We start from the raw sequence: 12,779 nt of genomic DNA, 5'->3' as shown, positions 1-12,779 counted from the left end.
AACCGTTTATTTTTGATCTTGAAAGAATTAATTAATATAATTTAATATCTTGGCCCATCTTTAGCAGGTGTGGAGAACATCTGGCTGTGGAAAAAAGCACTATCTATTTTTCTCTTTTATTTATATATATATACAGTGGGGAGAACAAGTATTTGATACACTGCCGATTTTGCAGGTTTTCCTACGTACAAAGCATGTAGAGGTTTGTAATTTTTATCATAGGTACACTTCAACTGTGAGAGACGGAATCTAAAACAAAAATCCAGAAAATCACATTGTATGATTTTTAAGTAATTAATTTGCATTTTATTGCATGACATAAGTATTTGATACATCAGAAAAGCAGAACTTAATATTTGGTACAGAAACCTTTGTTTGCAATTACAGAGATCATACGTTTCCTGTAGGTCTTGACCAGGTTTGCACACACTGCAGCAGGGATTTTGGCCCACTCCTCCATACAGACCTTCTCCAGATCCTTCAGGTTTCGGGGCTGTCACTGGGCAATACGGATTTTCAGCTCCCTCCAAAGATGTTCTATTGGGTTCAGGTCTGGAGACTGGCTAGGCCACTCCAGGACCTTGAGATGCTTCTTACGGAGCCACTCCTTAGTTGCCCTGGCTGTGTGTTTCGGGTCGTTGTCATGCTGGAAGACCCAGCAACGACCCATCTTCAATGCTCTTACTGAGGGAAGGAGGTTGTCGGCCAAGATCTCGCGATACATGGCCCCATCCATCCTCTCCTCAATACGGTGCAGTCGTCCTGTCCCCTTTGCAGAAAAGCATCCCCAAAGAATGATGTTTCCACCTCCATGCTTCACGGTTGGGATGGTGTTCTTGGGGTTGTACTCATCCTTCTTCTTCCTCCAAACACGGCGAGTGGAGTTTAGACCAAAAAGCTCTATTTTTGTCTCATCAGACCACATGACCTTCTCCCATTCCTCCTCTGGATCATCCAGATGGTCATTGGCAAACTTCAGACGGGCCTGGACATGTGCTGGCTTGAGCAGGGGGACCTTGCGTGATCTGCAGGATTTTAATCCATGACGGCGTAGTGTGTTACTAATGGTTTTCTTTGAGACTGTGGTCCCAGCTCTCTTCAGGTCATTGACCAGGTCCTGCCGTGTAGTTCTGGGCTGATCCATCACCTTCCTCATGATCATTGATGCCCCACGAGGTGAGATCTTGCATGGAGTCCCAGACCGAGGGTGATTGACCGTCATCTTGAACTTCTTCCATTTTCTAATAATTGCGCCAACAGTTGTTGCCTTCTCACCAAGCTGTTTGCCTATTGTCCTGTAGCCCATCCCAGCCTTGTGCAGGTCTACAATTTTATCCCTGATGTCCTTACACAGCTCTCTGGTCTTGGCCATTGTGGAGAGGTTGGAGTCTGTTTGATTGAGTGTGTGGACAGGTGTCTTTTATACAGGTAACGAGTTCAAACAGGTGCAGTTAATACAGGTAATGAGTGGCTTCTTAAAGAAAAACTAACAGGTCTGTGAGAGCCGGAATTCTTATTGGTTGGTAGGTGATCAAATACTTATGTCATGCAATAAAATGCAAATTAATTACTTAAAAATCATATAATGTGATTTTCTGGATTTTTGTTTTAGATTCCGTATCTCACAGTTGAAGTGTACCTATGATAAAAATTACAGACCTCTACATGCTTTGTAAGTAGAAAAACCAGCAAAATCGGCAGTGTATCAAATACTTGTTCTCCCCACTGTGTGTATATATATATATATATATATACACACTGCATTCGGAAAGTATTCTAAAATGGACTAAATAGTTGTTTTTCCCCTCATCAATCAACACACAATACCCCATAATGACAAAGCAAAAACAGTTTTTTTGAAATTTTGCAAATGTATAAAAATAAAAAACGGAAATATCACATTTACATAAGTATTCAGACCCTTTACTCTGTACTTTGTTGTGGTCCTCTGTAGCTCAGCTGGTAGAGCACGGCGCTTGTAACGCCAAGGTAGTGGGTTCGATCCCCGGGACCACCCATACACAAAAATGAATGCATGCACGACTGTAAGTCGCTTTGGATAAAAGCGTCTGCTAAATGGCATATTATTATAATATATAATAATTTTTGTGTTTGGCAGTGATTACAGCCTTGAGTCTTGAGGGGTATGACACTATAAGCTTGGCACACCTGTATTTGGGGAGTTTCTCTTCTTCTTCTCTGCAGATCCTCTCAAGCTCTGTCAGGTTGGATGGGGAGCGTCGCTGCACAGCTGTTTTCAGGTCTCTCCAGAGATGATTGATCGGGTTCAAGTCCGGGCTCTGGCTAGGCCACTCAAGGACATTCAGACACAGAGTTCAATCTTGGTTTCATCAGACCAGATAATCTTGTTTCTCATGGTCTGAGAGTCCTTTGGGTGCCTTTTGGCAAACTCCAAGCGGGCTGTCAGGTGCCTTTTACTGAGGAGTGGCTTCTGTCTGGCACTCTACCATAAAGGCCTGATTGGTGGAGTACTGCAGAGATGCTTGGCCTTCTGGAAGGTTCTCCCATCTCCACAGATGAACTCTGGAGCTCTGTCAGAGTGACCATTGGGTTCTTGGTCACCTCCCTGACCAAGGCCCTTCTCCCCGGATTGCTCAGTTTGGCCAGGCGGCCAGCTCTAGGAAGAGTCTTGGTGGTTCCAAACTTCTTCCATATAAGAATGATGGAGGCCACTGTGTTCTTGGGGACCTTCAATGCTGCAGATATTTTTTGGTACCCTTCCCCAGATCTGTGCCTCAACACAATCTTGTCTCGGAGCTCTACGGACAATTCCTTCGACCTCATGGCTTGGTTTTTGCTCTGACATGCACTGTCAACTGTGGGACCTTATATAGACAGGTGTGTGCCTTTCCAAATCATGTCCAATCAATTGAATTTACCACAGGTGGACTCCAATCAAGTTGTAGAAACATCTCAAGGATGATCAATGGAAACAGGATGCACCTGAGCTCAATTTTGAGTCTCATAGCAAAGGGTCTGAATACTTACGTAAATAAGGTATTTCTGTTTTTAATTTTTAATACATTTGCGAACATTTCTAAAAACCTGTTTTTGCTTTGTCATTATGGGATATTGTGTGTAGATTGATGAGGAAAACAATTTAATCCATTTTAAAACAAGGCTGTAACGTAACAAAATGTGGAAAAAGTCAAGGGGTCTGAATACATTTATTACTATTATTGTTGACAGTACAGCGGGGAATGTAGAGAAAGAGACAGATAGAAGGGGCATAGACAGAGGTTGGCCAAGACAGGACTCAAACCCCCGTACGCCAGGGGGCATATGTCAGGGAGCGTACAACGCTACACAAGACTCCACCACCTATTTGTCTCTCTTCTTGTGATTATGAGTATGATAATGCAGTAACACTTTACTGTAGGTGTCCTATGTATGCATTCATTAAGCCTTTATAACAGCTACATAGGCCTAACACATAACATTCGTAATTAGCACGTCATAAGCATGCATGCATACTAACACAGTAGGCCTTCACACAGTGAATCTCTTTGTATATGGGCGCCTGGCCTGATTAGGGTGACGTCTTAACCCTTGACTTGACTGGCACTGTATATGAAGGAATTGATACATAGAGGGCATAATACCATTATCAAATCACAAATATATATTGTAAGTTTAAAAAATGCATATGTAGAATAATAGTGAAGACATCAAATCTATGAAATAACACATATGGATTCATGTAGTAACCAAAAAAGTGTTAAACAAATCACAATATATTTTATATTTGAGATTCTTCAAATAGTCACCCTTAGCCTTGATGACAGCTTTGCACACTTGGCATTCTCTCAACCAGCTTCATGAGGTAGTCACCTGGAATGCATTTCAATTAACAGGTGTACCTTCTTAAAAGTTAATTTGTGGAATTTATTTCCTTCTTAATGTGTTTGAGCAAATCAGTTGTGTTGTGACAAGGTAGGGGGGTTAATACAGGAGATAGCCCTATTTGGTAAAAGACCAAGTCCATATTATGGCAAGAACAGCTCAAATAAGCAAAGAGAAACGACAGTCCATCATTACTTTAAGACATGAAGGTCAGTCAATACGGAATATTTCAAGAACTTTGAAAGTATTTTCAAGTGCAGTCGCAAAAACCATCAAGCGCTATGATGAAACTGGCTCTCATGAGGACCGTCACAGGAATGGAAGACCCAGAGTTACCTCTGCTGCAGGGGATAAGTTAATTAGCGTTACCAGCCTCAGAAATTGCAGCCCAAATAAATGCTTCACAGAGTTCAAGTAACAGACACATCTCAACAATAACTGTTCAGAGGGGACTGTGTGAATCAGGCCTTAATGGTCGATTTGCTGCAAAGAAACTACTACTAAAGGACACCAATAACAAGAAGAGACCTGCTTTGGCCAAGAAACACGAGCAATGGACATTATACCGGTGGAAATGTGTCCTTTGGTCTGGAGTACAAATTGGAGATTTTTGGTTCCAACCGCCGTGTCTTTGTGAGACGCGGTGTGGATGAACGGATGATCTCCGCATGTGTATTTCCCACCGTAAAGCATGGAGGAGGAGGTGTTATGGTGTGGGGGTGCTTTGCTGGTCACACTGTCTGTGATTTATTTAGAATTCAAGGCACACTTAACCAGCATGGCTACCACAGCATTCTACAGCGATACGCCATCCCATCTGGTTTGGGCTTAGTGGGACTATCATTTGTTTTTCAACAGGACAATGACCCAACACACCTCCAGGCTGGGTAAGAGCTATTTTACCAAGGAGGAGAGTGATGGAGTCCTGCATCAGATGACCTGGCCTCCACAATCCCCCGACCTCAACCCAATTGAGATGGTTTGGGATCAGTCAGACCGCAGAGTGAAGGAAAAGCCGCCAACAAGTGCTCAGCATATGTGGGAACTCCTTTAAGACTGATGGAAAAGCATTCCAGGTGAAGCTGGTTGAGAGAATGCCAAGAGTGTGCAAGGCTGTCATCAAGGCAAAGGGTGGCTATTTGAAGAATCTCAAATATAAAATATATTTTTGATTTGTTTAACACTTTTTTTGGTTACTACATGATTCCATATGTGTTATTTAATAGTTTTGATGTCTCCACTATTATTCTACAATGTAGAAAATAGTAAAAAAAAAAAAAAGAAACTTGAATGAGTAGTTGTGTCCAAACTTTTGCCTGTACTGTATAAAAATATATGTTCCCACTATGGGAAACAGTGATCATTCCACTATTTTGATTTTCAGTGTACACGTTTTTGATTGTGATGACAACGTTTTGATTTGGATGACATGATGTGTGTTGAACAAATTTCCCCGCCTTCTATCCCTCTCCAGGAGGCAGTTCCCCGCATCGCCATCCGTCCCAAAGATTCCCTCCTGGCAGATGCCCCTGAAGCCGGCCACCATCTCCACCAGCTCTCCTTCCATCAACCACACCAACAGCAGCAGCGACATCTCTCCCGTCAGCAACGAGTCGGCTTCCTCCTCCCCCATCAAAGATGGCCGCCACAGCCCCCTAGACCCCCTGGGAGGTCCCGACGGAGCCCACGGCCTCAACGGAGAGAACGGCGTGGGGCTGGGAGGAGGAGCCACACTGCCCCCCCTGGACCTTAAGGATCAGGTCCGCATGGAGGTGCAGGGCGAGGAGGAGAAGAAAGAGGAGGATGTGAAGGAGGAAAAGGAAGAAGAGGAGGAGGAGGAGGATGACGACGTGATCCATGTGGATGAGGAGGAGCATCTGAGCGTGCCAGCGGAGGATCGTCGAGGGGGGGACGGACAGATCAACGAACAGGTGGACAAGCTGAGGAGGCCCGAAGGGGCCAGCAACGAGAGCGAGGTGGATTAGACCAGACCGTGAGCACAAAGCACAACAAAACCCCTTTTTCCTTATGGTTCTCATTATATTTTAAGGTCCTGTTTCACTCTGGTCCCGTTTGACCATCCTTTCTGTAACTGTACTGTTTTCCCTCTGTTATATAGTGAACAATCTAAATCATGAGCAGAGGTTTAAGAAACACAGCAAAAAAAAAATTATATATTGGTGTGTCTGGCCCTTGTAGGCACCTGGCTTACATCAATTTACTTTTCATCATTCAAAGAAAACGATTGCATGCCTGGGAAAGTAACGTGGAGTTTCAGCAGGATGGGGGGAAAAAAGCAATATTCAATACAAATTACTATCAAAACTTATTTGCAATCCTGCTTTTTCTTATTCCTTGTGTGGCACTCGGTACTGTCAATTTTTATGACTGACTATAATCACCTGGTGTAGTGAGCTTGGTTCCCAATGTGATATGGCATCTGAGGTCATTTGAAGAATCATTTGAGGTTCTGTCCCTAATGGCATCCTATTCCCTGTGTAGGCTGTGTCCCAAATGGCACCCTATTTCCCTATGTTTTGAACTCTGGTCGAAAGTATTGCACTATATAGGGAATAGGTTGCCATTTGGTACTCAGCCTGAGTAACCTGTACTCAGCCTGAGTAACCTGTTCTGGACTCCAAAGAAATCGTATGCTCCCCTATATTCTTCAGTTCTATGTCAGGAGTCAGACGGCTTGTTCCTCTGTACTCGTCTCAAAGTCACCCTGAGATCACTGAAAGCATTACTGGGGCTTCGTCTGAAATGGAATGCTATTCCCTATACGATTCACTACTTTTGACCAATTGTATTGCACTATAAAGGGAATAGGGTGCCATTTCAGACACTGCCTGTCAACAGAGCCAAGGGAGAGGACAAGCAGCGTTAGGCTAGGGCAGCGTTTAGGATCTTTCATGTGTCCCCTCGCATTGGTGTCAGTCTGTCAATAATTCAGAAAGGCCAGGAGGTGGCATTTGGGCCGAAATAAAAGCCTTGAAATTTGATATTGGAACGCGATGACGGGTTTTGTTCCACAAGCGTTCAAGAGCGCTCAAAGGAAGGGAAGATAAATGTGTTTTTTTACCTCTTTCTAAAGGGGCTGCCTCGTGCATGGTGTCTCTCTGTATGTGGTGAGAGAGATCCCAGCCTACCTCTTCAGCTGCATCTCAGTCTCCAGCAGGGCTAGCTGATTTGGTTTATGAAGTATGTTAATAATCAAATGATCAACAAATAACAGATGTATTAGTTCATGCAGCTTGAAATGTCAAGGAGGCTAAAAGTGGAAATCTAATCGCGAAAGCCCTGTTGTATTATATTATATTTCATGACAAACCCTCCGGTCCAAATTATATAGGCCTCCTACAGTGAGTAATCTTTTACGCTAAAACGGCGCCAATATTTTGTAATTAAACCGTATAAAACAATGGATGTCGCCATGGATGTTGTGGCAGGTGGGAATCAGGCTCTGAAAGCAGAGGTGGGGGCAGGAGGGGGAACTGAAAGTAATGTATGAATACTTACCTTATTAAATTACTCACTCGCAAGCTGATGAGAGAGAAAAAAGGTCCACGAGTGAAAATGAGGGTATCAGCTCTCTTGTGGTATTTTAACTTGCATCAAAGGGCCTTCAAAGTAACACAATAACGGTAGAGGTAGGTGAACCTTTCTAAGTGGCACCAGTCATGTTCAGCAAACGCCCAGAGACCTGTGTCTATTAAAATAGAAGTAACAAGGTAAAGAATCTGAAGTATAATACTTTCATGAGATATTTTTTTGTTTGCTATTGTATTTTACTTGATCTGACATTCTGATCTATGAATTTGTCTGCGAATGAAGACCACTGGCTGATAATGTGGCAGAATTGCTCAAATGAGAGGTCCCCAAGTGTCACTCATGCCTTTTAAACTACTGTAGTTTCACTGACTGGTCCTCTATGTATAAAATGTACCCAGCTTATAATTGTGACTGTATGAACTTCTGATATCAAACAAATGTATATTATTGTAATAAATTTGGTTTATCTCAAGTTATTTTGATTGCCACTTTTCTTAATCGAATCAATTAGGCCGTGATTCAATCCGAAACTGTGGTATAGCGCCATTGTAGGGGTGTGTAACGGTACACATATTCGTACCAAACCGTTGACCTCGGTTTGGTCCGCACTGTGAACCCGAATGAATACATTATTTTTTAAATTACAAAATAAAAACCCTAGGCCAATAGGCTATGCCTACGCTGCGTTGTATGTCTATGCCTCTTGAGTAAATCTGTGCTGAAAAAAAAACAATTTCAGGCTATTCCGTTAAAACAACTTGAGTGTATGTGCACGTTGTAATCAAAATTCTAATCTTAATTGCCACATTTCAAACTGTCTTTTTGTGAGGCGCAGCCGGGAACTAGTTCTGTACGATCATGGCAAGTGGTGGGGTCGATCAAACAGAATTGGAGGATCCTCAATCATCGTTTAAATCTCCAGTTTAGGAACATTTTGGCATCCCAGTAGATTACAACGGCGATGGACAGAGAGTTATGGATAAAACGTTAACAGTATGTCGCAACTCTCAACGAAAATAGCCTATGCAGCTGCCAACACCTCAAATATGTTGACACATTTACGCCAACATCACCCCAGTATACTGGACCATGACGGAAACGCAAAGAAACACAACATCGTCTCCCCTCTGCATTCATGCAGCCCTTTGCAGCTGATTCTGACCGGGCCAAATAAATTACAAGACCGATAGGTAGGCTATGTTTATATATTTTACAGTCTTTGTTTAATAGCCGCGGATATGTGCCCATTCTCGGTGGTTGAGAATAGGGGGTGTCGGCACCTCGTGGAAGTGCTCAAGACATGTTATAAACTTCCCTTTTGCACCAATTTCAGCAAACCGGTAGTACCCGCTCTATATAAGCAAACCAAAGCTGAGGTTTGCAATGAATTGGCCAATGCACCCTGTGTTATGCTTACTTAACAGTGACAGCCCATCACGTTACCCCGGAGTGGGAGATGTACCATGCTACAGACAAGCCCCCTTTATGAGTCACAAGTGCGCATCTGGCACTGAAGGAGGCAGTGTCATGGTGCGTTTGTAACCAAGTGTGAATTTACCATATGACTTGGAAAATCCAGTTGAACGATCATCCTAAGAACCCACTTCTCCCACATGGTGACCTCTGACGTCACCTACAAAGGAAATTGCCTCTATAACAGCATTTTCGGCAGTTAAATGCAACAACAGTTAAAAAATAAATAAAAAGCAATCTATTAATGTGTTTTTTTAACTCAAATTTGTTTACAAGTGTGATAGCTGTACTTTTAGTTTATGGTTGATGCAGCTTGTTGGCCATTAGCCAATCGGTGTTTCTCAATGAGTTCAAATCACATGAATGCATCCAACTGGTATTTACGACTTCACAACTGGTAATTTCCCACCTCCCACATGGTTACAAACGCAGCATCAGAGTGGAAACTTGAGAGGCCCTACATAACAATCTTGCCACAACAGACAATACCAGGATCATTGTGAATGCTGAACATTGTGAATGGCATTTAATTTTCCCACTGTACCGAAACCAAACAGTGACCACAAAACCGCAATACATACCGAACCGTGGGTTTGGTGAACCGTTACACCCCTACACCTTTGTCATATAAAAGGTCATTTCCATTTGAGCCGACATCTGTGGACGAGTTTAAAAGCCGAATTGTCTACAATGGCGATCAAATTGAATCCCGGCCCCAGTCGTTTGTATTTTTAACAAAGACATTGCTACATTAATTCAAACAAACATGTTATAATGTTTTTTGTATGTTTTTCTGCTGCTCATTAAGAAAAATAAAATTTTGGTCTTGGGGGTGTGTGGTTCGATGTGGGTGTGTTATGTTTGCATTTCGTACCCTGGCAGTTACTGTTGTTTGACCCTCTTGAATCACTGTAGCAACAACATAGCCACTACCACTTCCTCAAAATAGTCAGAATTAAGATAAATCAAGAAATCTGTAATTAAATGATACAAGGGGATGCGTGAGATAACAAGCAGCATTAGTTCCAGTGCTTTGGACAAATCACAATTTCGCAGGTGTTAGCATCTTTCGAATTTCGAAAGGGAAGTGGACATTTGACCCATAGACTTGCCCGTAAATTGCAAAGAGAGAGGGTGGAACTCTTGGTTCCGGTTCCAGTCCTTGTTCGATCTCTTCTCTTAACACGTATGGACCCAGAACTTAATCGAGTGTCTGACCAATTACGCAAGACTTTAGTTCTGGGTTAACCGAGATTAGTGCACTGCCGACAGTATCGAGGCAGATGGTTCTGGTTGTGCTTAGGACTGATTTTGAGAACATGTCTACAACTTCATCATCAGCAAGCTGTCAAACTATTGTAAATAAAGCACAATCAGTGCAGCTGTTTCATCTCATATTAGTGGGCAAGTTGGCATGATTGTAATCCAAACCCAACCCTTATATAAGTCGTGACGACCTCAGTTACACCAATCTCACAAAATTTAGTTTTGGAAGATACTGACTTTATGACCAAAATTATCCTACTTACAATTTTCAGTCGATTTTGGCACTGGAATACATGTTTCTGAGTCATATCGATACCACATAGGCCATTTTCAACCAGAGAAGTTGGGTTTTGCGTTCAGTTCCTCTAGGCTCGGTGGGAATGTCTATATGTAAAGGTCTATTTTTATTGTGTAGCAGTGGTAACAGCATATACATTGATCCCAGTATTGAATAGCCCTTGCTGTGTGTGTTTTGTGTGTGTGTTTCAGGTCGGGATTCAATCCAAAGCGTTTCGTAGAGCAGCACACTATAACATACTTTTAAAATTAATTTACGCTTGAGACAAAATGTGCAGACTACCGTGAATGCAGTCTCTGCGAACGTCAGGGAAAATGCCTTTAAAAAGCGCATTGTCAGCTGTCTAGTGCGCTGCTCTATAACACGCCTTGGATTGAATCCTGGCAATTCTGAGTGGTGTTTTAGTCTGTTTACAATGCAGCACATAAAATGTATCACTCCTAATCAGCACTTTGCCTAGTATATTCTATTTGATCTCCAGAATTATTAATAAACTGACTCTCCCAACAACAACAAAAACGTTATTAAAAAAAGGCCCATTCCTCTGTACTAAAAGGTGATACGAATATTCCAGTGCATTATCACGTTTATGAATTTAATTTGTCAAGGTCCGAATGATCAATAGCGTTTCACATATTGATGAGGTGAAACTTCTTGGAGGCTCGATACGGCATCCCTTTGTAATCCATTAACCTCTCCCTGGAGTTCAGGCCAACCTTAGATTTATAGAGGCCTACTGTAATAAATGCACTTGTACGTCATTTAGTGTCTTATGGGACCTGCAGTGCATTGCTGGCCCAGAAAGCCCTCGTCTATCCTGGCCTGCATCCCAAATGGCACCATATTCCCTACATAGTGCACTACTTTTGGCCAAGTCCCATAGACTCTGCAGGGAATAGGGTGCCATTTGGGACATAGCCCTCATCTATCCTAATCTTCATTTCTCATCTCCATCTGAAGGGGACATCGGCCCGTCCGTCAGCCGCCACACTCAAGCCCAGTTTGCATCTAATTTCAAAACGAGTTAATTTCCAGCACCAAATAAAGCGAACAACTGTGAAGGGTCTAGAATACCCAAACAAACAGACACATTAGCGTTCCAGATTTAGGAATTCCGAATTTGTTGTCCAAGCAGCACCTTGGTTTTGACACTGGTTGGCACCCGGTTAGAAGACTTAACCTCATCAATCTTGCTGCTAAACGGACAGCACTCAATAGGATAGTGCATCGACGCGCCTCTGAACTCCATTGTTCAGCAGGTTAGAGGGCTGAGTGTCTCCGAGGATCAATGCGAGGGTTGTTAGCCCTTACCAGCCTGGTCTGTGAGGGGGCTACTGTAGCCCTGCCTGCCACACACACGCACTGACAGACACACACACACACACACACACACACACACTGCTTGTGGAGGCTCTTTGCTGAAGTGCTGGTGGATGACTGTCTCTAATGGCTGATTCAGGACCAGGTCTGTTTTCTAATCCTACTGACTGAGGCTAGGATTCGATCGGCTGAACTGATATCAGGCCAGGGGCAACATCAGCCTGGAGGAATCTTGACACCATCCACCTCTGGCTACCATACATACACTACATGACCAAAAGTATGTGGACGCCTGCATCTCATTCCAAAATCATGGGCATTTATATGGAGTTGGTCCCCCCTTCACTGCTATAACAGCCTCCACTCTTCTGGGAAGGCTTTCCACTAGATGTTGGACCATTGCTGCGGGGACTTGCTTCCATTCAGCCACGAGCATTAGTGAGGTCGGGCACTGATGCTGGCTCGCAGTCGGTGTTCCAATACATCCCAAAGGTGTTCGATGGGGTTAAGGTCAGGGCTCTGTGCAGGCCAGTCAAGTTATTCCACACTGATCTCGACAAACCATTTCCGTATGGACCTCGCTTTCTGCACGGCATTGTCATGCTGATACAGGAAAGGACCTTCCCCAAACTGTTGCCACAAAGTTGAAAGCACAGAATCGTCTAGAATGTCATTGTATGATGTAACATTAAGATTTACTAAGCGGTCTAGCCCAAACTAAGCAGTCTAGCCCAAACCATGAAATATTCCTCCTCCATTAAACTTTACAGTTGGCACTATGCATTCGGGCAGGTAGCGTTCTCCTGGCATCCGCCAAAACCAGATTTGTCCATCAGATTGCCAGATGGTCACTCCAGAGAACATGTTTCCACTGCTCCAGAGTCCAATGGAGGTGAGCTTTGCACCACTCCAGCCGACGCTTGGCATTGCGCACGGTGATCTTAGGCTTGTGTGCGGCTGCTCGGCCATGGAAACCCATTTCATGAATCTCTCGATTAACAGTTGT

At 43.3% G+C, this 12,779-nt stretch overlaps 1 protein-coding gene across 1 annotated transcript in view; it reads left to right on the top strand.

The window, feature by feature from the left end:
• The window catches only part of pex14 (peroxisomal biogenesis factor 14), a 124,262-nt gene extending 116,370 nt beyond the window's left edge, over positions 1–7,892 (top strand). The window contains exon 9 of the mRNA XM_041846316.2: positions 5,339–7,892. Within this exon, the coding sequence (XP_041702250.1) occupies positions 5,339–5,849 (511 nt within the window). The 3' untranslated portion in view covers positions 5,850–7,892. The remainder of the gene's footprint in view (positions 1–5,338) is intronic.
• The last annotated feature ends 4,887 nt before the right edge of the window (positions 7,893–12,779 follow it).

The sequence above is a fragment of the Coregonus clupeaformis genome, chromosome 24 (genome assembly GCF_020615455.1).
Source record: "Coregonus clupeaformis isolate EN_2021a chromosome 24, ASM2061545v1, whole genome shotgun sequence".
Lineage (NCBI taxonomy): Eukaryota > Metazoa > Chordata > Actinopteri > Salmoniformes > Salmonidae > Coregonus > Coregonus clupeaformis.
Note: the sequence above shows the minus strand (reverse complement) of the source record. Positions and strands in the feature narration are given on the sequence as shown.